Source organism: Rhipicephalus sanguineus, chromosome 1 (genome assembly GCF_013339695.2).
Source record: "Rhipicephalus sanguineus isolate Rsan-2018 chromosome 1, BIME_Rsan_1.4, whole genome shotgun sequence".
Classification (NCBI taxonomy): domain Eukaryota; kingdom Metazoa; phylum Arthropoda; class Arachnida; order Ixodida; family Ixodidae; genus Rhipicephalus; species Rhipicephalus sanguineus.
In genome coordinates this window covers 239,679,425-239,703,695 of record NC_051176.1, presented here as the reverse complement: position 1 = coordinate 239,703,695, position 24,271 = coordinate 239,679,425, and the positions used below count along the sequence as shown (strand labels likewise).

The following is a 24,271-nucleotide window of genomic DNA, read 5'->3' as shown; positions in this document are numbered from 1 at the left end:
GTGGTGGTTGGCGGTGGTCGGACTTTCGCTGCCAGTGCGAAGGGCTCGCTCTCTTGCACAGCCCAAGTTGTGCAACAGTGAGCGCTTCAGAGCATATGAAGGTTTAGATGCTACATTGGACTGATGGGGAAGGACAGCCTTCCTTTTCTCCCACAGGCCTCTCCCCATGTGGCGTCTGTGTGAGGGTTTTGGCAGTGGTAGAGGAGGATGGCAGTTGCCTTCCATGCCAGTGCTTGAGCCGCTATAGACAACATACGCATGACACATCCGCTTATGTATAGCCACTTACACTGCTCCTACGTATGTGCTGTTTAACTGCTCTGTTATTATGCAATTATGCAGTGAAACAGTAAACACTACCTAATATCCTAACTGCACCAAATTTATGACTTCAAGTACATCATTTATTTAGTGAATTTGAATATATTTCCAGAAGTGTTCAGCTATTTGCTTTTACATTGGCAGTCATTGTTGATGCTTTTTGCGCAGTTTTTTTTTCCTCGTAGTGTTCTAGCAGCTAGTGCATACATTAAAGGGGGACATGGCTTGTGGAGTTATTTGCTGTATTTTATGTCCAAACCTGATGAGATCAAATGGACTGGTTTAGTTTTTCGCATTGATTTCAAATATGTAATAATTTTTCTTGTAGGTAAACTGGTTTCTGAGATATACATAGCTGCCTCTCTATTGTTTCCCGAGACAATAGAAGAAAAAAAAACGTTCAGCAGAAAGTGCATATTATCAGATAGCTAGATACTACAATATGCAGTCGTGAGCACTACGAGTGGGAACCTACGAGCATTTCACAAATAGCCTCAAACCCCATTGCGACTGATACTTGGATGGCACTGTAAAAAAAGAAATGTAATGGAAAGGGTGTCGCTTTTCTTCAAACTGTAGTGACTCCCATCAAACCGACGTTTCTACAAAACGGCAGCGTATGGCATTTTTCTGGCCGCCGACAGCTGATAAGATTGTTCACTGTTGCAGTGACTTGCAATGATTCATTTCATTTTCTTTCATTATTTCTATTTTCTTTTGTTCTTCGCACAGTTGTTTGATGTAGCTGTTTGATGTTGCCTTGTATTGCTAACTGATTCTTATATCTCAAGAAGTGCAACGTGTTATCACTAGCACTTCGAACAATGGTGCAGCAGCGCTCACACCAATGACGGCTGACGGATTAAATAAAAAAATGAAAAGAATGATTGGTAGACTGTCTCTCATGTGAATTTGTTTTGTCCAGAAACATATGCATGGTGGGAGCATCAACAATTATTAGGAGAGCATCCCTCTTTGCATTTTGTTTCCAACTGCAGACACCCAGCATCACCCATAGCTGGGTTTGAGGCTGACGCATGCTCCTGTGTTCTCGCTCATATCGCTCACGACTGTACACTAAAGCCTCATTGGCTTGAACTCTGACATCTTGTAGTATTAGCTTGCCATTCTTTACATTTACCTTCCCAGCTGTTTAAGTCCCTAACTGTGATGGCACCTACCTCCGTTGCTACATGTCATTACTGAAAATCCCTGTGGCACTATCCTTACAAGGAACAGTAAAATTGGAATCTGGAAGTCAGGTCCTTCTCGGTAGCGACGACACGTGCCTTGCCCCGCTGTAATGACGTCAAAAATGTAAAAGTATCTTCCAACGCCCTCGCCGAACATGCTCAAGCCTCAAATCATGAAATAGACTGGGGCAAGGCGCGTGTCATCGCTACCGGGAAGGACCAGACTTCCAGATTGTATCTGGAATCCCTGACAATACAAACAAAAAAAGCACGCTCAACTGCACAGACGGTAATCTGCCCTTCTCATACGCAAGATGTTTAGCTCACATGCTTTAGACTACTTGAACGCCTAGCTTCCTTCCTTTGCTTTTATTGTGGACAAGGCTCCTGTTCTGGGTGCCGAAACATCAATACATTTTGATTCTCTTGTGGTCGGCATCCTCGTCTTTATTCAGTGAAGTAATATTTGTGACTATTCATCTTCAGCTTTATGGTCTGCAACCTCAAAACCATAGAAGAGTACTACTGAATCTTGGAGAGCATTAAATAATTTAATGTAATAGCTTTTCTACATCCAGTTTAGTTTGGATTCCAAAGGTTATACTCTGGCATGACGTCATAGACAGAAGGTGGTTTTGTGGGAACAGCACGATGTAACATTCTGATGCTTGTTCAGGCTCGCTTAGTTAGCTACATCCTTGCGAGTAGCAGCATAAGTGGCAATTGAGTCGAGTCAGAGCAAGTGTCAAAATGTCATGACTTCCTGATTCCATGTGACCAGCTTCTACATCATTGTAAAATAAATAAATCATGTCATTGCAACACGGTACAAGCTTCAGAAAATGAAACCAAGATTGGCTGTAGGAAAGCTATTGTATTTAATTATTTAGGGTGCCTTGGGGATTGGTGGCACTTTTAGTGGTTTTCATGTCCCGTACCTTCTTTTAACACAGAAAAGCTTTGTGAGAACTATTTTCAGTACTCATGTAAGGAATATAAAAACAGAATTCGACTGTGCACTAATCATGACTCTGTCCTAATTTTCAAAAAAGCAGAAAATTGACACATTCTATCTTTGTTTTTCCAGTCCATGTTTTTCTTTCTGGCACAAACAGAGCAAGGGGATATCTTCAAGATTACATTGGAAACAGATGAAGACATGGTGCGTAGTTATTATTAGATAAGCACCTTTATGTCAGCTAGCTCTGTTTAACAATCATACTGTTTGTCTCCTGTTCAGGTCACTGAAATCAAGCTGAAATACTTCGATACCATTCCTGTGGCAGCCAGCATGTGTGTGTTGAAAACTGGATTCTTATTTGTTGCTGCTGAATTTGGAAACCAGTAAGCACTGCTTCTTTTATTTCTGCTTGGTTAATTAGTCTTGATGCTGCTTATAATGCTTGTCTTTGTAGTTCTAATCACAACATTTCATGCACATTTGCTTGTTATGTAATTTGATACCAACTGTTATTCGCAGCTGCCTCTACCAAATTGCGAGACTTGGGGAGGAGGATGAAGAACCTGAGTTCAGTAGTGCTATTCCTCTTGAGGAAGGAGACACATTCTTTTTTGCTCCCCGTGCCTTGCGCAACTTGCTACCCGTTGAAGAATTGGACTCCCTGTCCCCAGCCATGGGCTGCACTATTGCTGACCTAGCCAATGAAGACACGCCTCAGTTGTATGTGGCCTGTGGTCGAGGGCCCCGTTCATGTATACGTGTGCTCCGCCACGGTCTTGAGGTGAGCTTCTGCATAATGTAATTTTCTAACAATAGTACTTGCTAGCATTTATTACAGCTTTTCAAATGTAAAAACTGTTGCATACAGTCGCCATCTGATCATTCGGACCCTGCAGGGGCTGCCTAAAGATAAAGAATTTGGAGTCTGAAATATCGTATCCACCAGAAAATAAGGGGCCTCATTTCACAAGTGGTCAAAGAAAAATTCCATATCCTCAGAAAACCACTTTCAGGTATACTTTCTCAGTTGCACAATATTGCCCGACTGGCATTGGATGCATCAGCTTCTAGAAGCGACAACATTCTTGGCAAAGTGCCAAGAATGCTGCTGTTTGTCGACTCGTCCAAGGATAGTCATGCGAACTGCAACTGAAAGTGCCTTTAATAGTGATCATCAAAGATCGGCACAACTGTCAATTTGGCACTACACACACATGCAGCATGTCCCAGCTCTCATGCATCGTGCTCTAAAAAAATTTGATGTGCCTGACATCAATTGCATTCTGGTAGCAGTTGCCTGAAACATTATCTCATATTTTTGTGTTCTTCCTGAATAATTAATTTGTAGGGAGTAGTTACTATTTATAATTGCATACATGCAAATGTTAGGCGTTAAAGAAACTTCGAAAAACATCAGTTTGAATTGTCTGCAACATGGTACCTTGTGCAGCTTTTTCTTTTTTTGTTCACATAGTTAAAAAAGCCAGCAACATAGAAAAATCTAATGACTACACTCCTGTTTGCAGCTACAACAGGACTAAAATATTTTTACCAATCTCACTGAAACAAAAAAATCTTATCTGCACAGTGTGTTGCATTTGCGTGGCCTCAAATGCACAGCATGTGCTGGTGATGGGCACGGCAGAGGGATAACAAATGCAACAATGATAACTAAATACTAAAGCAGCTTTTTGTATCATTGCATTTAGAATTTGGTAGAGGGCATATTGTCCAAAGGTCGACCAGCAGTTTTCTAGCCAGCCCAGCCATGTTCGGGCATGTGTCCGGGCAATTTTTCTGAAAAAAAAAAAAGCATTGTTAGATTTAGTAACGCATTCATGTAACGAAACTGAAATGGTAGGAAATACGAGGATGTATCTTGCATGGAGGAAGGAATACTAAGGAGAGGCCCTATCGTATTTCAATGCATTGCGAAAAGTGTGGCGGAAGTGACGTCAGATTTATGGGGCAAACAAACCGGTATGGGGCAAACAAAACAGCAGACGCCCCGCGGCGTGCTCTCCGTGGTGGCTTGCTTCTGCGCAGATTTGTAGTCCCGGCGTAAACTTAGCGCGTATTGTGCGGTTCGCACGCAGTAAAATGTTGCAAGTAGACGTTTACCAGGCTGTTCGTGCGTGGCAGGCCCGAGCGCTGCGTGGTGAAATTCTTCGTGGAGCGTTTTTGCGCAACAGTACAGAATACCGGTACGTGCTGTGATCAAAAACGTTCAGCCCCTGCATCATCGTATTCGAACTCGCCTAGCAGTGACTTACGCGTTCTGCTGGGCGTTAGGCCTTCCTTTCTCGTAGCCCGATTTCCCGATCTGCTGCCGGATTAGCGGTTCTTGGTTGGTGTATATGGAGTGAGCGTAGTAGCTATTCGGCGCAACGCCAACCTATAGTCGACGTAACTTCACGTCGAAAAGAGGACACCGCTGTATTGTATACGCGATCGTGCACGTAAAGTTTGTAATTCCGGTACGCACACAACAACAAGCACGCATGCAGCGAGCGCACACCGCACAATACATACATCACGTAGTCCGATAACAACAACATAAGTTTATTGCCCTTTCGTTGAACGACACAAGCCTCTAAAAACGTACGAATGCCTTCGGCGCATATTAAGTGCGGCGCGTCAGACGCCAAAAACAAAAGTTCACGTGTGTTCTGAGTTGACACAATGAGTAAGAAGCAACAGAGCGCACATCCGAGAGCTTCGCATGCAAATATCATGCATTAGTGATCACCAATGAAGCGAACGTGTACGTACACATGAAAAGTGACACCCGGTACTTTGCGCAGTGCACGCGATTTGCACCGTGTATACGCAACCATACGCAACAGCTGCGCATTGCGCAGCTTTTCTAAAGAACACACACAAGGAGCAGCATGCGTGAATCGACTGCACCGCGGCGCCGCTTGCACGGCGAAAAAAAAAAAAAAAAGGCTCGAATCGCGCATGCGCTTGCAAACGACACGGCGGAAATCGCGAAATGTTTCGAGGCTCCTTCGCTAGGAGGCGATGCGGGTGTTTGCGATGTGGAGGCTTCACGAATGTGACGTCAGGGCCTCTCCTTATTTTTCCTTCCTCCATGGTATCTTGTGCTTGTGCTGAATGCTGAATGGTTCTGTTGTTTTACAGCTTGCTGATCATTGGCCCCTTTGAGCTGATTTTGATCTGAGCATTTCATTTGGAAAAGAAAATTGCTTGTGTTTCTTGCTGTGCCCTATATTTGTATGTGAATAAGTGTAGACATTGTCTGTTCAGAGCTTCACCTAACCGTAACATGGTGACGCATCTTTGTGTGTTTCAGGTCTCTGAAATGGCTGTGTCTGAACTTCCTGGTAATCCCAACGCAGTATGGACTGTTAAAAGGAAAGCAGATGGTAATATTTCACAAAGTTTTGTGCTTATATTTAGCTGTGACGCTGCTCTTAGGCAGTTAGCTATTTAGTAATTGCTATAAATTTTGTAGTGGTACTGTACACTTAAACTTCGATATAACAAAGTTGGTAAAATTGACAATTTACTTCGTTATATTGAAACTTCTTTCAATTGAAATTCAACCGTTAATGCAAAATATAGCCGCTGACAAGCTCATTTTTACACTGAAGGTGCTACAAGAATGTTCAAATAATAATGGCAGTACGATAAGAAAAACTAATCTCAATAACGTAAAGAAAATATTTTGTTGGCCCTGAGATCTGGCAACCACGATTTGATGCCGCCATGGCGAAATCCTCTTCACAGTGCCCAGGTGTCACACGTAAAGCTGTAAGAAATGCAGGTTCAATGCACTAAGCTATCGCACCTATTCTGGATCCGTGGCTTGTCATGAAAACCTCAGGTGTTGCCCTGAGTAGTGCGATGCTGATGCAGTCATGTTAATTGAACCACACCACTTGCGCTCTACTCTGTTTGATGAATGCACAACATCAAAAACTGATGCTAGCCAGGAAAAGGGGAGCTGTAGTCTAAAATCACATGAAAGATAGGCGACAACCGGAATCACGGGACCTCTGTTTGTGGTGGCCACGTTTTCTGTTTTTGCAACATCGCGCGCCAAATTAAGAATCTAGCAAGGCCCGTTATGGTGTTGCAAATGTTGTTCGCCGCTATGCATTGGCTCAAAATGTCTTTTAAGCCGGCTTTATCACAGGACATCCACATAATTTTATAGAGCTGGAAGTTGTGCGGCTGGTAACTGCAAGCAGCTCCAAAAATATTAATCGGATGCTCAAAACTTGGTTTTCCAGCCACTAGATGGTACGTTATTGAGAGCAGTTGTGCCCCTAAGTAGCAGCTTCCCCACAGTATTTGTCTGCCCATGTAGCCCATGGCACGAGAAAATGTCGGCGTGCTCTCTTCTGGTACCCACAGGTTGTTGCACGGGGCTGTCACACATTGAATTTACCGCTGTCACCGCTAATCCTATGGCGATAAGCATAAATGTCTTATCTCTTTGATAGCACGTGTGGCGTAGTGGAGTTTGAAGCATACTGCACACATTTATAATAGGCGATGACCGAAACGTGTCATCATACCCTGCCACCTCTTTGAGTGGGACCGACGTAGGTGTGCATTGCTTGGAGAAATGAAAGCAGCCCACAGTCATCACATTAGCTGAACAAGCTATAAGTCGTCGTCATGCACCGCTTGCACAGACAGTAGTAGTGATGGCACAAAGGTGGCTTGGCACACTCACTCATTGCCCTTGCAATGCTTGCATTGGTCTCCTTGGCTGCTGTGGCAATGGTGTAAGGAAACTGAAGTGTCAAGGAAAGGCTGAAAGTACTCACAGTCAAGCACAGTGAAGTTTCCACTGATCTTGGACTGCTGCCAGTGGCAGTCAAAATGCACTCGTGCTATTGGGTGAGCTGGTGACTAATCATCGTAACATGTCTGAAGCAGATAGGGAACGGGACGACAGGGAGAACAGGGTCTTGTTTACTTGTGTCATCATTGGTTTGTTTTGGTCTGTGCTATGCTTCACACACACATGTTATGACGCACACATATCTGTTACCAGCTCAGCCAGCGACCTTGGCTAGGCCCGAGCACCATGTATGTAGTCATGTGCTCTGTGGGTTCGAAGCCAGCAGCCTCAATGTGCATCTTTCATCATGGTAAATGTTGGAAGTTACATCAATGAGTGCACATTGCTAAGCATAATGCAGCCCGTGTACCACGTATTAGAGACTGCATGCACGAAGTTTCTAATACATAAGACTGCGAGCCAAGGAAATTGGCCACTTTGACACGCATTCGTTGTTGGATGTCATTGATCTGCCTGCAACACAGCGTAGTGAACAGGTTGAACCGAGGGGCAGCATGAAATGTTCACACCAGCACATGAGCTTATAACTGCTGGCACTTCTCATCACGTCAGTATTGCGATGGCTAGGGCTTGCAGTCGAGTGAACTTTGTTTTGATGTTTTTGAGCACATTACATCACAGTTTAGTAAGCTGGTGTTTATTTACTGCAGTTTACACTGCTTATAAAACCACAAGCCTTGCTTGTGCAATAATAAAATACGTCTATGTGTAATCTATGTAGCAACTGGCTACATAGATAGCCTCAGGCAACTTGTCTGTGCCAAGGGCCTCGGCGAAGAGCATGCTGCCGCTTTAAATAAATTGGGGACCGCCCTTATCGCATCTGCTCTATCGAAACAGACGTGTGTTACGGACTTTTATTGCAATAGCAATTACATGGACACTCGGCGGTTTTTTGCCATCGTTTGTCCCTGATATGTATATGTATGTAATATATATAAAAAAGGCACAAAGAAAAATAAAGCAGAATAAAAGTTCCGAAGCACCCGACCGAGGATTTGAACCAGCGACTCCTCGCTCCCCAGCGCGCTGCATTAGGCAACTCAATGACACGCCATGCATGCGCCGGCGAAATAATGGCGAGCTGTTTATATGCACCATTTACTGCTTGTGGCACCGGTGAAATAACGGTGAGCTGTTTATATGCACCATTTACTGCTTGTGGTACGCAGATCTTGGCGGAGCTTGAGCGTGTTTTCTATCTCATAACACTCCTACATTTTCTTTCAATTTGAAAACTGTTCTTGATGCACGCACGACAAAGTGGCCCCTTTCTGTACCCACTCGTGATGTGGAATGAAAAAAGAAAGAAAAGAACACCGGTCACAACTTGTGTCAAGACACCCCCGTGTGGCAGGAGACGCAGAGGGTCACTCCACGCGCCGCAGTTTAAAAGAAAAAGAAATATCTACGAGCGTCTGATTCTCCATTGTCGACACTTGCAGTGCGATGCTTAAGCACAAAGATGGAACAACTGTGACAGTTGTTAGTTCATGCTTGTCCTGTGTATACCTGTGCGTTCTTTTCAGGCGTCCTTCTTTGTGCTTCAGCGGCGCACTGCGAGTATCGAACTGCTTGTCGTCCTCGTGTGGCATTCCACTCTCTTGATATCGCATTCATTGCTTTGCTCTTGGGGCGAAACTGTGAGTTTTTTGTGGAAAAATAAATTCTGTGTTTTCACTTGCTACTTTTTTAAAGCTATGTTTCATTAACTACGAACTTTGGGGTACAACAAACGGATGCTGCGTCACGCTCAGGTTTGTTATCAGTGGGCTCGACTGTACTTTGATATCTCTGTCACTGCTTCACCTTTCAGGCTAATCGGTGGAATTTTTCAGAGACTTTTGATTGTACGTTTTCCCAAGTATAGTATTGTGTGCAGGCACGTAGGCAGGATTTTTTTTGGGGGGGGGGGGGCCCAAGGCCTAATTGTTCCAAAGAGTCTTTCCATGGCAACAACAAAAAAAAAAGTTGCATGGGAATATAGAAGGCTGAAAGAATTTGGGGGGGGGGGGGGGGGCCTTGCCTACGTGCCTGTTTGTGTGTGTTTCCCCCCAAAATTTTTGAACAACATACCTGCCAAGTCTCCCGGATTTTGAGCGTTTCTCCCGGTTGTACGGGTCATAGGAAAATCTCCCGGAAATCCAGTTTTGCCCCGCGCGTCCAGTGCTTTGTCTGGCCACATGAGCAAAGTTGTCTGGCCACGTAGTAGAAAGGACGAAAGGATTCTTCTTCTTCTTTTTTTAACGATGGTAGAAAGGTTCAACTCAGTTTCATTGTGCATGAAGTAGCGAGCAACGACAGGCCTCGCACCCGGAGCGATGTTATCGCATGTGCCGTTCGTGCGACAGTGACGGCCGGGTCGTTTCATCTCTGCTTCAACCGCGTTCGACCGTAGCGCTAGCGCGCTTTTACTCACACGTGAAACAGACGATGCGTAAGCGATGTTATCGGTTTGGACTCTGTACAGATCAGCGGCGACCGCAAAATCCCGCTGACAGTGTCCATATAATTGCTATCGCAGAACCCCCCCCCCTTTGTTGAGTAGATCTCCCGGATTTCGTTTCTCCAAACTTGGCAGGTATGGCGCAAGGTTCTACTGTAGCAGTGGAAGGTCTTGCACATTCTGATAGATGACAGTAGGAGTTGTACAGCTGCAACAAAACCTTAAAACTGCCAATAGCATTGTGATTCTGCTGTTCCAAAGCATTGAGCATTGCATCCACCAAGTGTTCATATTCAGGTCAGTTTTAGAAGAAAATGGCAACTAGGTAAACAGCCAGTGTTTTGTTAACATTTTTATCATGCTATTGGGAGTTGCCTGAGTCACCAAGTATTGCATCAGTTCAGCCTGCATTCTGCTGCATTCACATGCAGTTATGACCTTATTATTATTAGCAGGTTCACAAACTCGTGTTCTTGTTTTGTCTGGATTTATAAATTTTTAAACTTTGAAATCAGATTTTCTGTTTTAATCCTTGAAACAACCTTTATTGCAGAGGACTATGATGCCTACATAATTGTGTCCTTCGTCAATGCTACCCTTGTGCTCTCCATTGGTGAGACTGTGGAAGAAGTCACTGATTCTGGTTTCCTGGGAACAACGCCTACACTTTCATGCGCCCAAATTGGAGATGACGCATTGGTTCAGGTGAGTCCACATGTATGCCTTTCTGATATTCATTTTTCTTGCGGTGTTACTAGTAGTAAACATGATTTCCTATTTTCCCTTAGTTTTCAACAGTTTTGGAAAAAACATACTAAGTTTTGGCAGGCGTGACTGGTGATATTCTTTTGGCATATTCATGCTGAGACATTTGGCATTCAGAGCAGCTTTGAATCCAGTTTGGTGGTGGTGAGATCCACCAAAAAGCTTTCCCCACATCAATTGGTTCTGGTCCTTCTGGACCTATTTTTGCTACAGCCAGTCAGAGCAGAGCATGAGGCTATGTTTGCACCATCCACCATGGCGCTCTGCATATGGCAGCTTCTGTTCATGATGCAGAGCCGTGGATGTGTTTGCTAGAAGGCCCAGAAGTATCGTTTCTTCATCCTCAGCGGTTCTCACTCTGACTACGGCACAGTGATGATCCTGCAGGAAAAAGTATGCTGACTGGGCATAATTGGAGAATGGCATAGTACATTGCTGCAGAAGTTGGCAGTGAATCCATGGCTTAGTGGCTGAACAATGCAAGCAACATGGCAGTGGGGGGGCAAGAAAGTTTTGGTTGCTGTTGATGTCAAATACCCCAGTTTGAATGCACCATGATACCGAAGAGCACTAAGTGTCCTTAGTGGGTCCAAAGCACTTTACTTACTGAATTTGTTAAATATGCTGTAAAAGGTGTATTGCAGACCATTGATATTCAAGAGAAGTTATTTTGGTTATCATCATGGCGATTATCAAGTGCAACTTTGTGAACTGCGTTGTGTTGCAGATCCAAATGTAGTTTTGCAAAATATGCATCCGTTTGGATATTTAAATTTTACAGCAGAATCTTGTCTATACAGTAGACTCTCGTTAAACGAAACCCAAAGGGACCGGGAAAATATGTTCTGTTAACAGGAGTTCCTTTTACTGAGAGACAAACAGGGTTGTAGAATTCAAGAATGAAACCAGTCATGTTAGAGGCCGTTGTTCCATTTAAGCAGATTTTCCGTTTAAGAAATTTCCGTTTGCTGAGAATCTACTGTAAAAGGCACTTTTAGGTGTTTTACTAAGCCGGGGTGAGACAGCTGTGCATATTACACATTTTTAATACGATTCAGTTTTCCTGTGCCAAGCGGCTCCAAAAGCATAAAAATTACAACAATTGCGCTGAACTGCTCCAGAACAGCCTCAAAAGCAAAAATTTTGATGCCCAAGTCAGCTTCAGTGGGGAAAAAAAGCTTAGTTGGCAACATAATTTTCCATGCAGTGCCAGAGATTACAAGGAAATTGGGACGTTAGCAGAACACATAGACGTGCCCAAGCGTGTTTCTATGCACCTTTCTATTGAAGGCTCCTATGGTGCCGCCATAATCTCCTTTGGGTTGTTGTAAATATGAGCGACCTCCCCCAATAATGTGCTGCGGCACGCTGAGTTTCCTTCTTCTACTTCCTAGGCTGTGTGTTCTGGTGCTACTGTTACGTAGCGAGTGGCATGCGTAGCGGGGTAGACTCTCAGGTTCTTTGTTGTGCATAGCATGTTCCTCCGGTCGCTGCAGTTTTCAATGCGAATGCATTTCTTAGTTGGGCTATGTAAGGCATCCGACATTGCCCGCGCGCCTCTCCGCTCTCACTCCCTCTCCCATAGCAACAGCTGCGGGAGCGCGCGCATATCCTCGCCCCTAGCAACCTGAGCAGGTGGTGCGGGCGGACTAGCGGAGAGTGAGTGGAGGGGAGGAGCGCGCTCTGGCGTGTGAGGGCGCTCGCATCGTGGGAGCTCGGCGGAGCTCCCGCGTGTGTGGAGAGAGTGTAGGAGAGGGTAGGTGCAGTGCTTCGCCGCTCCTTCTCTCGCCGTTCGCTCTCTCTCCTCTCTGCGCCACCGCCTCAATGCAGTGCTTTTGAAACGTGTTTGTAGTGTTTGTGCTGCCTTGGCACAGCCTGAAAACAGCGCGTTCTAAATGCGTTTGTGCTGCATTGAAGGCAGTGGCAACATCCCTGAGGTGATTATGAACGCACGTAGGAAGCGTTCGTTGAAAGAGGCGCCCAAAAGGGAGACACTTGAGCGCGTCGATGTGTCCAGCTTTACGCCATTAAAATTACTACGCCGTGTACTCTCGGCGCAAGAAATGCATTCGCATTTCCTCACGATTCCTTTCGGGGAGGTGGGGGAATTTTTTTCCTCCGGTCGCTGCCAAATTTTTTGTTTTTGTGCACACTGAGCTAAGGAGACGACACTAGTCAGATCGTGATTGTCTTGATCCGAATCGAGCAAGATCGCAATTGTAAATGACCTTGTAGAAGCACTCAATCCTGATCGGGCCCAATTGTAACAGAAAGTTACATGACTAGTCGGGTGGCGTGGGGTCTCCCCTGCGTCTTCTCTGGACCCCGATAAAGTTTAAATCATCATCATCATCATGCCAACTTTTCCTTTTGAAACCAACAGATTTATTGCAAACCGGTTCAGCAGTTGCCTAGGGGCATTTCTACACTTCACATGCAACTATCAACTACCTTACAGAGATTTTTGCAGGCTGTGAACTCATTTATTGTAACTGCTCGTATCTTTGCAACTCTCCTCAATGCGCACAATTTAGTCCAATCCTGTACAAATCCCCAATTGTATGAGCTAACGATCACATGACAATCACAGCATCATTCTAAAGAAATTCTTGGTGAAAGGAGGCTGTGTTTTTCACACTCTTACAGAGTGCTATAATAGCCACTTCTGAGCAAAGTACTGATGCATTTCTAGTATGGTAGGCTTTACTGTAGCCGCGTGATGCATCAACCTTCCCAAGCCTGCCTTACAAACACACGCCGACACTGCTGCAGGACATGACAAGTGCCGCAAAATATGAGAGTAAAATGTGTATGTTTAAAGACAAGACTGATCCTAAATATTAAGGGTGTGCAAACTATGCGAATAAGGTAGGCCGTGCTATTTTGTATGGTGGTTTTATTGCATTGCTTTTTTGCCTTAGTATTCCTTTTGGCTTTCAGGTGTACCCTGAAGGAATTCGGCACATTCGGGCTGACAAGCGTGTCAATGAGTGGCGTACACCAGGAAAGAAAGCAATCGTGAAATGTGCTGTCAATCAACGTCAAGTTGTAATTGCTCTCACTGGAGGGGAGCTTGTCTACTTCGAGATGGATCCGGTAAGTCCCATCCCAGATCATTGTCATTTAGTTTTCTCTGCCACACCATTGCACTTTGGTTATTTCAATCACTTCAGGGCTTGTGTTGTTTTTCATTGATGTCCGTAGGAGGATTTTGGACTAAAACCACTTGAAGATGGTAGAACTAAGTCTATTGGCATGAAGACATCGTCCAAATGTTGACAGTTTCAAATGAGGATGTTTACCTGGTATATAAAAGACATTAGAAAAAAAAAGATGATATAGAAGGTTGGGGTGTAGGGTGAGACGTTTTTGGGAAAGCTACTAAGCCACCACCCATAGCAACTTATTTTGCTGAATGCACAATTTCGCATGACTTAAAACCGGGTTGTCAACCTGGGGAAAAAAATAGCAAAAAAAAAAAAACTGGTTCACTTTGTTGTCAGGTTCAATGTGCTCCATTTTTCTCTGGTTCAGTTCCAGTATTGAGAAATAAAGATCTATAGTAATGTTTGCAAACCGGTTTGCAACACTGAGCTGGTTTACAAACTGGTTTGGTGCAGTAAACTTTGTCTTCGACTTTTTGGACAGTGCTGTATTAATGTATTAATCTTATTAGCTGTATTAATGTAACAATCCAGGCAGCAACGCCGAGTGAGTGCGGTTATAAGTTCAGCCGGATTTGTGTTTTGTATTTTTCTGCTTAATTTCGTCTCCCTTTCCAATCGTGTTGTGCCGAGCACATAGCACATCAGCAAATGTCAGGAGGTGAAAGAAATTGTCCCATTGGAAGGTTGGAAGCAGTGATCAATGTGTTTACATACATGTACTATTTTATTTAAATTGTGTAGCAGGATGTGATCTTTAATAGTGGTCTATAGTTTGTTTGCTTTTCTCTCTCTTTCCTTTACCTTTTATATCAACCAGACTGGACAACTCAATGAGTACACTGACCGTAGGGAAATGTCGGCTGACATCATTTGCATGTCATTGGCCAGTGTGCCAACCGGGGAGCAACGTTCACGGTTTTTGGCTGTGGGTCTTGCAGACAACACCGTTCGGATCATTTCTCTGGATCCATCTGTAAGAATAACACTGCAATTGCTGCAGCTTCAGTATGTTAGGAAGGGTGCTGATAACTGGCAAAATTTTACAGGACTGCCTATCTCCACTGAGTATGCAAGCTCTGCCTGCAACACCTGAGTCTCTGTCCATTGTTGAAATGGGTATGACAGAGGTTGAAACAACTGGCCAAGGAATCCTTTACCTCAACATTGGTTTGCAGGTAATTCCACCCGTTTTCTTCGCTTGGTGTGGTGTTGGCAAATGCCACCATTGAAAGTAAAGAAAGGACTGAAGTCATAATTAAAAAGTAATAAGTAATTTCCTTATGAGTTCTTTAGGAGAATTGCTCCTAAATTCTTTGCTGAACATTTTTTTTTCCTTTTTCGATTTCATTGGCCTGTGGTGCGGCTTAATTGTAATAATGACAATGCCATTTCTGGGCAGACATTTTGAACAGCATTGTCTAAGTCAGAAATGCATAATTTTGTCTGTGTTTAGTGCTCTAAACTGATACTACAGTAGACTCTCAGTAAACGGAAATCTGTTAAATGGAATTGCTTTAAACGGAACTGCCTCTAATAAGATTGGTTTCATACTTGAATTCTGCACCCCTGTTCATCTCTCATTAAGGGGAGACGCGGGTCTTGGAACGGTCAAAAATGGTCAAAAAATCGATTTTTCGCAAAGCTTATTTTCGAGGCGTTTGTACTTCTGAGCACCTACTCTCAAATTGCTAACGCTAAATTCGGTCGGGAAACGCGATAAAATCGGCTTTCAAAGCACCCCGGCAGCACTAAAATGTCCCCAAAAGGACGAAATTTGTTCGAACTTCCCGCGCGCGCCATGAGCGTTGCAGCGGGCCGAGCGCCGCCATCTTGGGCTAGATTTGAAGCTGTTTTCTTTGTGCACATTTTGCGCCATCTCAAAATGGCGTCGCTCAAGCAGAACGGCCGCCGTCGCGGGTTTTCTGAAGGTCGTTTCCAGGCCACTGATTGGCTCTCACGCGGCGCGCTTTTCAAGCGCGCCTTTCCGAGTCTCCCATTGGCTGGCGCGACCGACACGTCATTTTTTTTTTCTTTGTGTTTGGTTCTCCGCCGTGGCTGTCCGTTTGTGTGCGCCTGCTTTTGCGATCGTGCGTGTTTCTCGACGGACCGTGTCTCTACTTTGTGCCGGTAGTTTTTCCACGCGATCGAGATGCCTGGAGACTCTCGTCTGAAACCATCGACGCAACGAGCTTTTGGAAGCCGTAAAAAACGGGCTTGGAACAAGAAGGCGCCGGCTACAAGTGCACCGTCGGCAGCGGAGTTGGAGTCGCGGCCGGACCCTTTGGACCTGCCGGGAACTTCAACTGACGACACCGTGGGACCAAGTTCGACTAGCGAAACACTTCGGGTTGATGCCGCGTACTACTCAACGGCGGAGCAGGCGCAGCGAGTTGAGAGATCGGCGCAAACGAAGACCGTTCTGTCTGGAAAGTCGGCTACCCAGCGCAAGTTCGACCTTCTTGGAGTAAGCGCGGAGTGCCAGACCGGTGACGCCGGGACCGATTTTTTGCTCGTCGATATGAAAGTTTTGAATAACTTTTTTGCACAAGCGAAGTGCGACAAATGCGACGCAAAAAGTCTCAGCGTGAGGAAGGCAACGGACAAGAAGTACGGCCTTGCGGTAAAGCTTATTTTTTCTTGCAGCAGTTGTGATTTCGAGAAGAAGCAATTTTCTTCTCCGAGAGTGAGCGGAACTGCCACCATCACTCCCTTCGAAGTCAACATGAGGGCCATGAAGGGGATACAGATGATAGGCAAAGGTGTTACTGCCCTTTCGGACTTTTGTGCGTGTATGAACCTTTCGCACCGAGGCTTGCACCACAAGACGTTTCAGGGACACCTAAAAAGTTTAGTGAAAGCCTGCGAAAACACAGCGACTGAAAGTGAAGCTGCTAGTGTGGCAGTAATAAAAGAGCTGTATACAGACTTCCTGAACCCCATAGGGAACATCGATGTTGTGTTCGACGGCTCATGGATGACGCGAGGTCGGAGCTCACACATAGGTGTGGGCTGCATCATTGAGCTCTACACTGGCCTTGTAATTGACCATGTTGTTTACTCAAACTTTTGTCTCGGCTGTGCCCTGGGACCACAGCCTAGAAAAAGACTCTCTGCATTTACGCAAGGCAAATGCAACTCATCTGAAGAGCACCAACACAAAAAAGACTCTTGCAAGGAGACACAAAACGGGTGCAACTGAAGATTACAGTCCTGGACTACTTTGAAGGTATTCTCTCAAGCATAGCAACCTATTACCCAGGGTAACATGCTGCCTAACATCTAGAAGGTTCTTCCTAAAGACTGAAAAGACATGAGCAGCCAGTCGCTTGAGCCTCATACCCCATGGCTTTTCCAGAACCCCCCAGCCGCTTGTCATGGTGGGGTTTTGATCATGCTTTGCACATTGGAAAATTTTTTAGATATGATTCCTTGGGTGGAACAAGACACTTTCTGTTTTGTTTTGAAGGGAAACAGATGGGGAACATGTGAATAAAATTTATGGTTAAAGGTTCCTTTTAGAAATTTATACAGTGCGTGTCAATCTTCAAACGCGATTTTCTCAGCTTCACATTTTTTGCCAACTTGACCAGCCTTACGGATCTTTTCATTATGTTTTTGTAAGGTAATTTTGATAAATTTTATACCGTTGAATTCGTAAGAAATAGGACTGTGGAGCTATGCTATTTTTTTGTGGCTAAGATGAACATATGAAATTTTGTGAACAATAATGTGAGCTAATTGCATTTCAAGATTACACAATGTCAATACAATTGAAAGTTCTTATATGATGATATATCTCAGTGACAATATAAATAGCATAGCTCCACATGGCAGGTCTTTGGCTACAGCTGCATCTTAAACAGAACCTAAAAATACTGAGGGAAAGTGTCTTAATGACCCGTAAGAAATTACCTAATTAGATTTCACTTATGCTCTCACAATTTGATAACTAATTGAAGTACATGAAAACTAATTATATTTTTGAAAACAGGAGGAAGAAATACATATACACACCCAATTTCATTACAATATCTCCAATAATAAAACTTTTCGTTTCGAGACCAGTGTCTCCCCTTAAACTGAACTCCTGTTAAACGGAACACATTTTCTTGGTCCCTTTAGGTTCCATTTAATGAGAGTCTACTGTATAACATTGATAGAGAACATGTGGCTCGACTCCTTTTATGTGCTAATAAGTTGCTGATGTTCACAATATGATTGGCATTTATGTAATACAGTCGAACCCATTCATAACTAGTGCAAAAGTGCAGCTAAAAGTGCTTGTTATATCAGTAGTTCAAACTAGTGACAGTCATTTGCTTCTCTCTCTTTTGTTTTCTTTTTTCTTCCTCTGCAGTTTTATTACAAAGTGGTAACAACTCCTCCGATGACAGGTGAAGGCTTTTTGCTTCGTGAAGCAACAGCCACTGCGTGCTTACAAATTAATTAAACTGCCTTTGCAGTGAACTTATATGATTTCATTGGAACGCGTTACTACTGCCACTTGGAGCCAATCATCCCTGGCTAGTCCCTGGCTAGTTGCATACAGTGCGTTGCCTACTTGGCTCACACTGTCACTGCTGGGCCGCTTGCTGTACCATAAGTGTCTGATATCCATACTGCTCCACTCCAGACCGCGTATGGTTGTTGAGTAGCCTGTTGGGTCAACGTGGCAACGACGAGCTTCCTGCAAGTGACGCGGTGCCCTGATGGTTTTGCACGATGAGGCATAGTGCATTTGGATTGTCACTACACTAGGGGTGTGCGAATATTGAAATTTTCGACTACGAATCGAATATGTCATCATTATCATCATCTTATCTTATGTCCACTGCAGGACGAAAGCCTCTTCCAGTGATCTCTAACCCGTTCTCGTCTTTGGCTTCGTGTACATCATTAAAAAGCTGCAAAACGAGAAGTAACAATAGCTTTCACTACTCTTTTAAAACAAATAAATGACATTGCATGCCATTAGGCTGCAGCACATTGAAGATACTTATGGTAATGAACTCATTACTAATTATCATACTAAAAAACTTAACTCCTTCACATGTTCACGAAGTGAGCACTCTGTGTTGTAACAGCGAAGACGGAAGACCTGAAAGTCAAAAATACCCTCTAGCTTATGCAATGTTATGCTCACACATTTCCATTCCTTTTTCCAAGCACCTGGACATTGTTTAGGTAACATTTTTGACAGTTGTTTTATTGTATGTGTTTATAGAATGCAAAAGTATAACGTGCTGTATAAGAGACCTGTGGAACAAGACTCAGTGAAAAAGAAACTGCCCCTGTCATGTGGGTGTGCCGGACAGGCTGAAACAGAGCACGAAGGTCATGTGCACGTCATGCGTATTTCTCAGTGATTACAGTGAAACGTGGGCAATGGCTGGGAATGCAGCATAAATATACACTGAATGGTAGTATGCAGTGACTGTGAAGTACAACATAACCTAATGGGTGCATATTAGCGATGTTTTACTTCAGAAATAAGAATGGGTAGCAGTCATATTCGAATATGTATTTTTCAAATGGAATATGCTTGTATGCTTCTTGTCAGTGCAATGAGGTTTCTCGGTGCCCGTGCCCCTCGGCAACAGTGAGCTGCTTTCATTTCTAGAGTGACGCACACTTGAAAGTGGTCTTGCATAACGTGGTGGAGGCGAAGTTGAGAATGACAGCATGTTGCGCTTAGGTTGTTGCCTATTAAAAGCGTGCAGCACACTTAGAATAGTGCTACACCGAATGCGCAGCTGAGCAGGTAGCTGAAGATGCTTATTGTGATGGAGTTGTTGGCGATAAGTCGTAATGGGGCATTCGGCAGTGGCTGCCATCTCACCTTTGCTCTTTTCTGATGCTTATCTGTGAAGTCATCGCTGCAATCGCACTGAAATCGGGATCATTGATCAACCAGTCTCTGCACTTATCGAGAAGACTGAAGACCTTTTGCGGCACATTGGGGTGTCTGTGAGTTGAGGGCCACAGTTAACGTTTATGCGATGAAAAAAATATTGCTGTTATCGCTTCTTGCATTTATGGCTTTTTGCGTTCCAAGGCATTGTTTGATTCATCGTGAGCAGTTGTAGCTGTAGAGAATGATGTCAGAAAAAGTTGCCGTGCGAAAGCTGACCCCCAGGCTTCATGCTCCCAATTTTTGTTTTCCCTCACTGCCATTCTGCCCCTGCAGAAATGCCTGGAAAGTGAAAGACCTTGCTCATGGCGTCCGAAATCTGTGTGCAATGCTTGCCAGTCTAGAATATCTTTGTCGCGATTAAACTGGAGTGGGACATACATGTGCGTGCACCTTTCTCATGCTTTAAAAGCCTGTTCTGATTTTCTTTTTCTTTGTTTTCCACTGTGTATGTGCCATATTTTTACCATGACCATCTCCAAAATGTTCATTTTAAAACTAGGGTGCTTTGAAAAATGTTATATCTGGACGCAGTTTCAATGGATAGCATAGGAAAATAGTAAGTGCACGGAAATATGGTTGTTGTAATCGGTAGATTGTTACATCTGGAATCATTATATGCGGGTTCGTCTGTATAGCGGTATTCACACGGGGGACAAATCCTCAGGGGATAAAGGTGGAGCCTAGTGACGTCAGCTCGCGAGGAGAATTCGCCACAAATGTCCCTCACTCACACGGACGGGGCGAACGGACGGGGAGACCAGTGTTACCATACTACTCTTGTGGCTTGTACTGCCCATTTCACCAGCTGCTGACGACGAGCTGCAGATGACCTCAGCTGCATACTGGACACCCACTGCCGCTCTCTGCAGGAGCAAGAGCAACAATGTGGCCAAACAAGAGCCCGAAATTCCGCTATATCCCCCACCGCCAGGGTATCGCTTGCCCTGCCAGGGAAAAGGTCCCCGTGTCCTCTGAAGAGGCGCGCGGGGATCGTGCCCACTCACTAATTCGTGACGTTGCAGTCACGTGATCCGCAATCCCCCCGTGTCCCCCGCGGATTTCTCCCTCATGTGAATACCCCTTATGAAGCACTGCATGAATCAGTGCAGCTCGAGATGCCAGCCCAACACACTTTGCCAAAGCATGCATCTGTGGTGAAATCAAAGCTCCATAAACATCACAGTTTGCTGACATGCATGCTCGAAAGTTCTCAAAGGTGTTTTATTCTGTCTGTCGACAACATGCATGAAATATCTGGTGCACATCTGATTTCTACTTTGTTAGGAGCTCTAATGTAGTTCCTGCGAAGCTCCGCTGAGTCCATAAGAAATTATTACGCATTCAAGTTGGGGACATGTGAGAATCTTTGGCAAATATTGTACTGTGCGTAATGGTGTGTTGCAACATTTTTCTGATTTTTGTTTTGTTTGACTAGACCATTGTCGGTGGTCCCATCATGATGAAGGAATTTGACCATATCACAAACTTGGCCAAGTAACCATTCATATTGCATTAAATTTTTACTGCAATAGTAATGATTGGGACACTCAAGGTAAATTTTTATTATCATCATCCTATCTTATGTCCACTGCAGTATGAAGGCCTCTCCCAATGATCTCCAACGAAATCTTTAATGTTGCTGTGATGCTTTGTATGAAGTCAAGTGCAGAACAATCTAGGAAGCACAAGAATTCTGCTTTCTCACTATTCAAATGCATTGTGAATTGTAGTTGAGGGCATGTCAGGCACAAGTATATATGACATATCATGGGATACTGTTTGTTGATTATAAAAATGCTCATTGGTGCGTCCTCTTTTTCAAACTCTTTACCAGAACGGTGTCTTGCTACGTACTGTTTTGGATCAAGTCACAGGAGACCTTTCAGATACACGGACTCGTTATTTGGGCTCCAGGCCTGTAAAACTCTTCAAAGTCCGCATGCAAGGAAGTGATGCTGTGAGTCCACTTGATTTTCTGGCTTCAAAGAAGAGGGTACCTAGTAAATTCAAAAGAGAATAGTTTTTGTGCGTCTTCCCTCCTCCCCCCCCCCCTTTTTTTTTGCTGTACTTACTGCTTTTAAGGATGTACTTGACAGTGGCATTAACCATTTGAGGGTCCATTATTTTTTCCCTTTTGTAAAATGCATCTCCCAGGGTTTACTTTCCTTCATTACACTATTGTAAAATACAAAAGTTTTCTTGTGGTGTTTAAATGTTGAATGCGCTGTAATAACTACTTTCTTTGCAACTACGATGAAAACATCAGTTATATTAAGTCACTAACACGGGGAAGAAGACTAGCCACGTAGGACCTTTTCAAGACGACACCAATCCCAGAACTTCATCATAGAAGCTCAATGTACCAGGAGCAGTACTTTTGGCCATTTCATGAGACTTGTCACTGGATACATTGCCAGTCACTGGATACATTGCCATCTATGGGCAACAGCGTTCCTCATACTGTAGCGAGACAGTGTGCTTGGAACTGAAAGGTTCTAGTGATTAGTCTGAACGCAAGATTTCAAAGGAAGCTCATTGCCTAAAGAGTTCATAACCAGTATCTGACATTAAATAAAAAAACGGATGCTTCAAGTTTCTGAAACGTAGGAGTTCTGGAGAATATTACTTCAAAACTGAAAGTCAATTTCTAAAGAGAAAAACTGCCAAAACTTTCGCAGATACCCTTTATGGATGTGACTCTTTATCCCTCACTGTCGTGCTATGAAGCGAGTGTCCTTACCAAGCCATAATCTGTTCTGTAGACTCACATGCTCAACTAGTTTCAGCATAATGTGCGATGTGATTGCATCTGTGCAATATTGTTAGTGGTTTTGTTCAAGGTCACGATTAATAAGTTGTAACCACATTGATGTGCTGCTGAGAGCACGAGAGTAGAAAAAAAAAAGGTAAAGGCTCACCACCCCCAGCTCACTAGCTCGCCACTTTTGCAGGAAGCCACAGAAAAGTTGCAGCAAGCATTTATAGACTTGTGGGAGGAGGAAAGAATAAGTGGGAAGCACAGCAGTTAGCTCAGCCAGTGAGGTCAGCATAACGCGATTGTTCAGTGTCATTGCTGTGAGGTGAAACGTGATTGGAAGTGCAGCAATGCAGCCCTGTTGCTTAGGCATCTCATGGGCTGAAGGCACTGAAAAAAAAAAAAGAAAAAAAAACATTGAGGAAGGAGTGGAAAAAAATGATCTGCTTATGAAAAAGATGTCTCAACAATCCTTAATGAATTACAAAGGGTTTAATAGTAGCCGCATAACATTTTCTCGCTTGTGGAGACAAAAAGCGGGTGTTTCTAAGGGCGCTCGTTGCTCTCTTACAAGACCGTGGTTGGTGCATTGTGAAGTGCAGAGGCACAATGAGAAAGAGAAGGTAGAGAGCAGGGAACAGTGCTAGCCTGAGGAGGCTTTGCTGAAAATAGCATCAGGGCCTCTTCTTCCTGTAACATTGTTCAGCTTGACGCATGCCTTTATTTGTTGATGCTGTTTATGGCAAGTCTCCTGTGAATGCAGAATTCAGTGTTCGCATTTGGTGATATTGTAGCTACAAGCAAAATATTAAAACATTTAGCTTGAGACTTTCGCTCGTATTTTGTAATTGAGATTTCAAGCTGTCTGGAGTCTAGCCTAAAGTATTTTCAAGGTAAGGGATGAAGTACACTTGTAGTGGATGCTGCGGTGGGAAAAGAATTTCAGTTTAGACGTTATTTTCAGATATCGGAGTTCGAGTAATGAGGGTCTGCTGGACAGTTTATCACAGTAAATAGGATTGTAAACAAGGCAATGCATGAACATTCCTATGCCAACATTACGGTAGCCGCACAATAATAAAAATACAAGTTTGTTATGCGTCTGTCAGCACAGTTCTTTTTTTTTTAATTTGCTCAATACCCATCACGAAGAGTATGCATGTTAAATAATTGTTTGAATATTTAATGTTCTCTTTCCAGGCTCTAGCAATGTCAAGCCGCTCATGGTTAAGTTACTACTACCAGAATCGATTTCACTTGACGCCACTGTCATACGAGACCCTAGAGTTTGCATCTGGATTTTCATCCGAGCAGTGCCCTGAAGGCATTGTCGCAATTTCTACAAATACACTCAGGTATGTATTGATAGTTTCCTCGATGTACTCTTAAACATTTCCTTTGGATTTACTACAAGACATTCTTCTCTGTTGTTAGAATTCTAGCCCTGGAAAAGCTTGGGGCTGTTTTCAACCAGGTGTCAACCACATTGGAATACACACCCCGCAAATTTGTTGTGAACAGTGACAGTGGCCATTTGATCATTGTTGAAACAGACCATAATGCTTACACAGAGAAGATGAAGCAGCAGCGTAAGCAGCAGATGGCAGAGGTAAGATTGGAGTTGTATAGTTAAGATGCAATGCTGCAGGCATATTCTTCATTCCTTCAGGAAATGGTGGAAGCAGCTGGCGAAGGAGAGCAGGAGCTGGCTGCAGAGATGGCCGCTGCCTTTTTGAGTGAAGTACTACCCGAGACGGTGTTCGGTTCACCAAAGGCTGGCTCTGGCATGTGGGCATCAGTAATAAGAGTCCTGAACCCTGCTGACAGCCAGACACTTTGCAAGGTAGTGACATTTGCTTACAGAAACTAAACATGTAAGCTTGAGATTGTGCAAATTGCAGAGCTGTAT

The 24,271-nt window shown here is 44.0% G+C and overlaps 1 protein-coding gene across 2 annotated transcripts in view; it reads left to right on the top strand.

Annotated features, from left to right (window-relative positions):
* LOC119375304 (splicing factor 3B subunit 3) overlaps window positions 1-24,271 on the top strand; it is a 54,037-nt gene that overhangs the window by 12,457 nt on the left and 17,309 nt on the right. For both annotated transcript variants that reach the window (XM_037645485.2, XM_037645490.2), the window contains exons 8-19: window positions 2,602-2,676; window positions 2,755-2,858; window positions 2,995-3,256; window positions 5,792-5,864; window positions 10,315-10,466; window positions 13,467-13,622; window positions 14,511-14,666; window positions 14,740-14,868; window positions 21,442-21,564; window positions 23,563-23,717; window positions 23,797-23,971; window positions 24,032-24,205. In XM_037645485.2, the coding sequence (XP_037501413.1) occupies window positions 2,602-2,676; window positions 2,755-2,858; window positions 2,995-3,256; window positions 5,792-5,864; window positions 10,315-10,466; window positions 13,467-13,622; window positions 14,511-14,666; window positions 14,740-14,868; window positions 21,442-21,564; window positions 23,563-23,717; window positions 23,797-23,971; window positions 24,032-24,205 (1,734 nt within the window). The remainder of the gene's footprint in view (window positions 1-2,601; window positions 2,677-2,754; window positions 2,859-2,994; window positions 3,257-5,791; window positions 5,865-10,314; window positions 10,467-13,466; window positions 13,623-14,510; window positions 14,667-14,739; window positions 14,869-21,441; window positions 21,565-23,562; window positions 23,718-23,796; window positions 23,972-24,031; window positions 24,206-24,271) is intronic.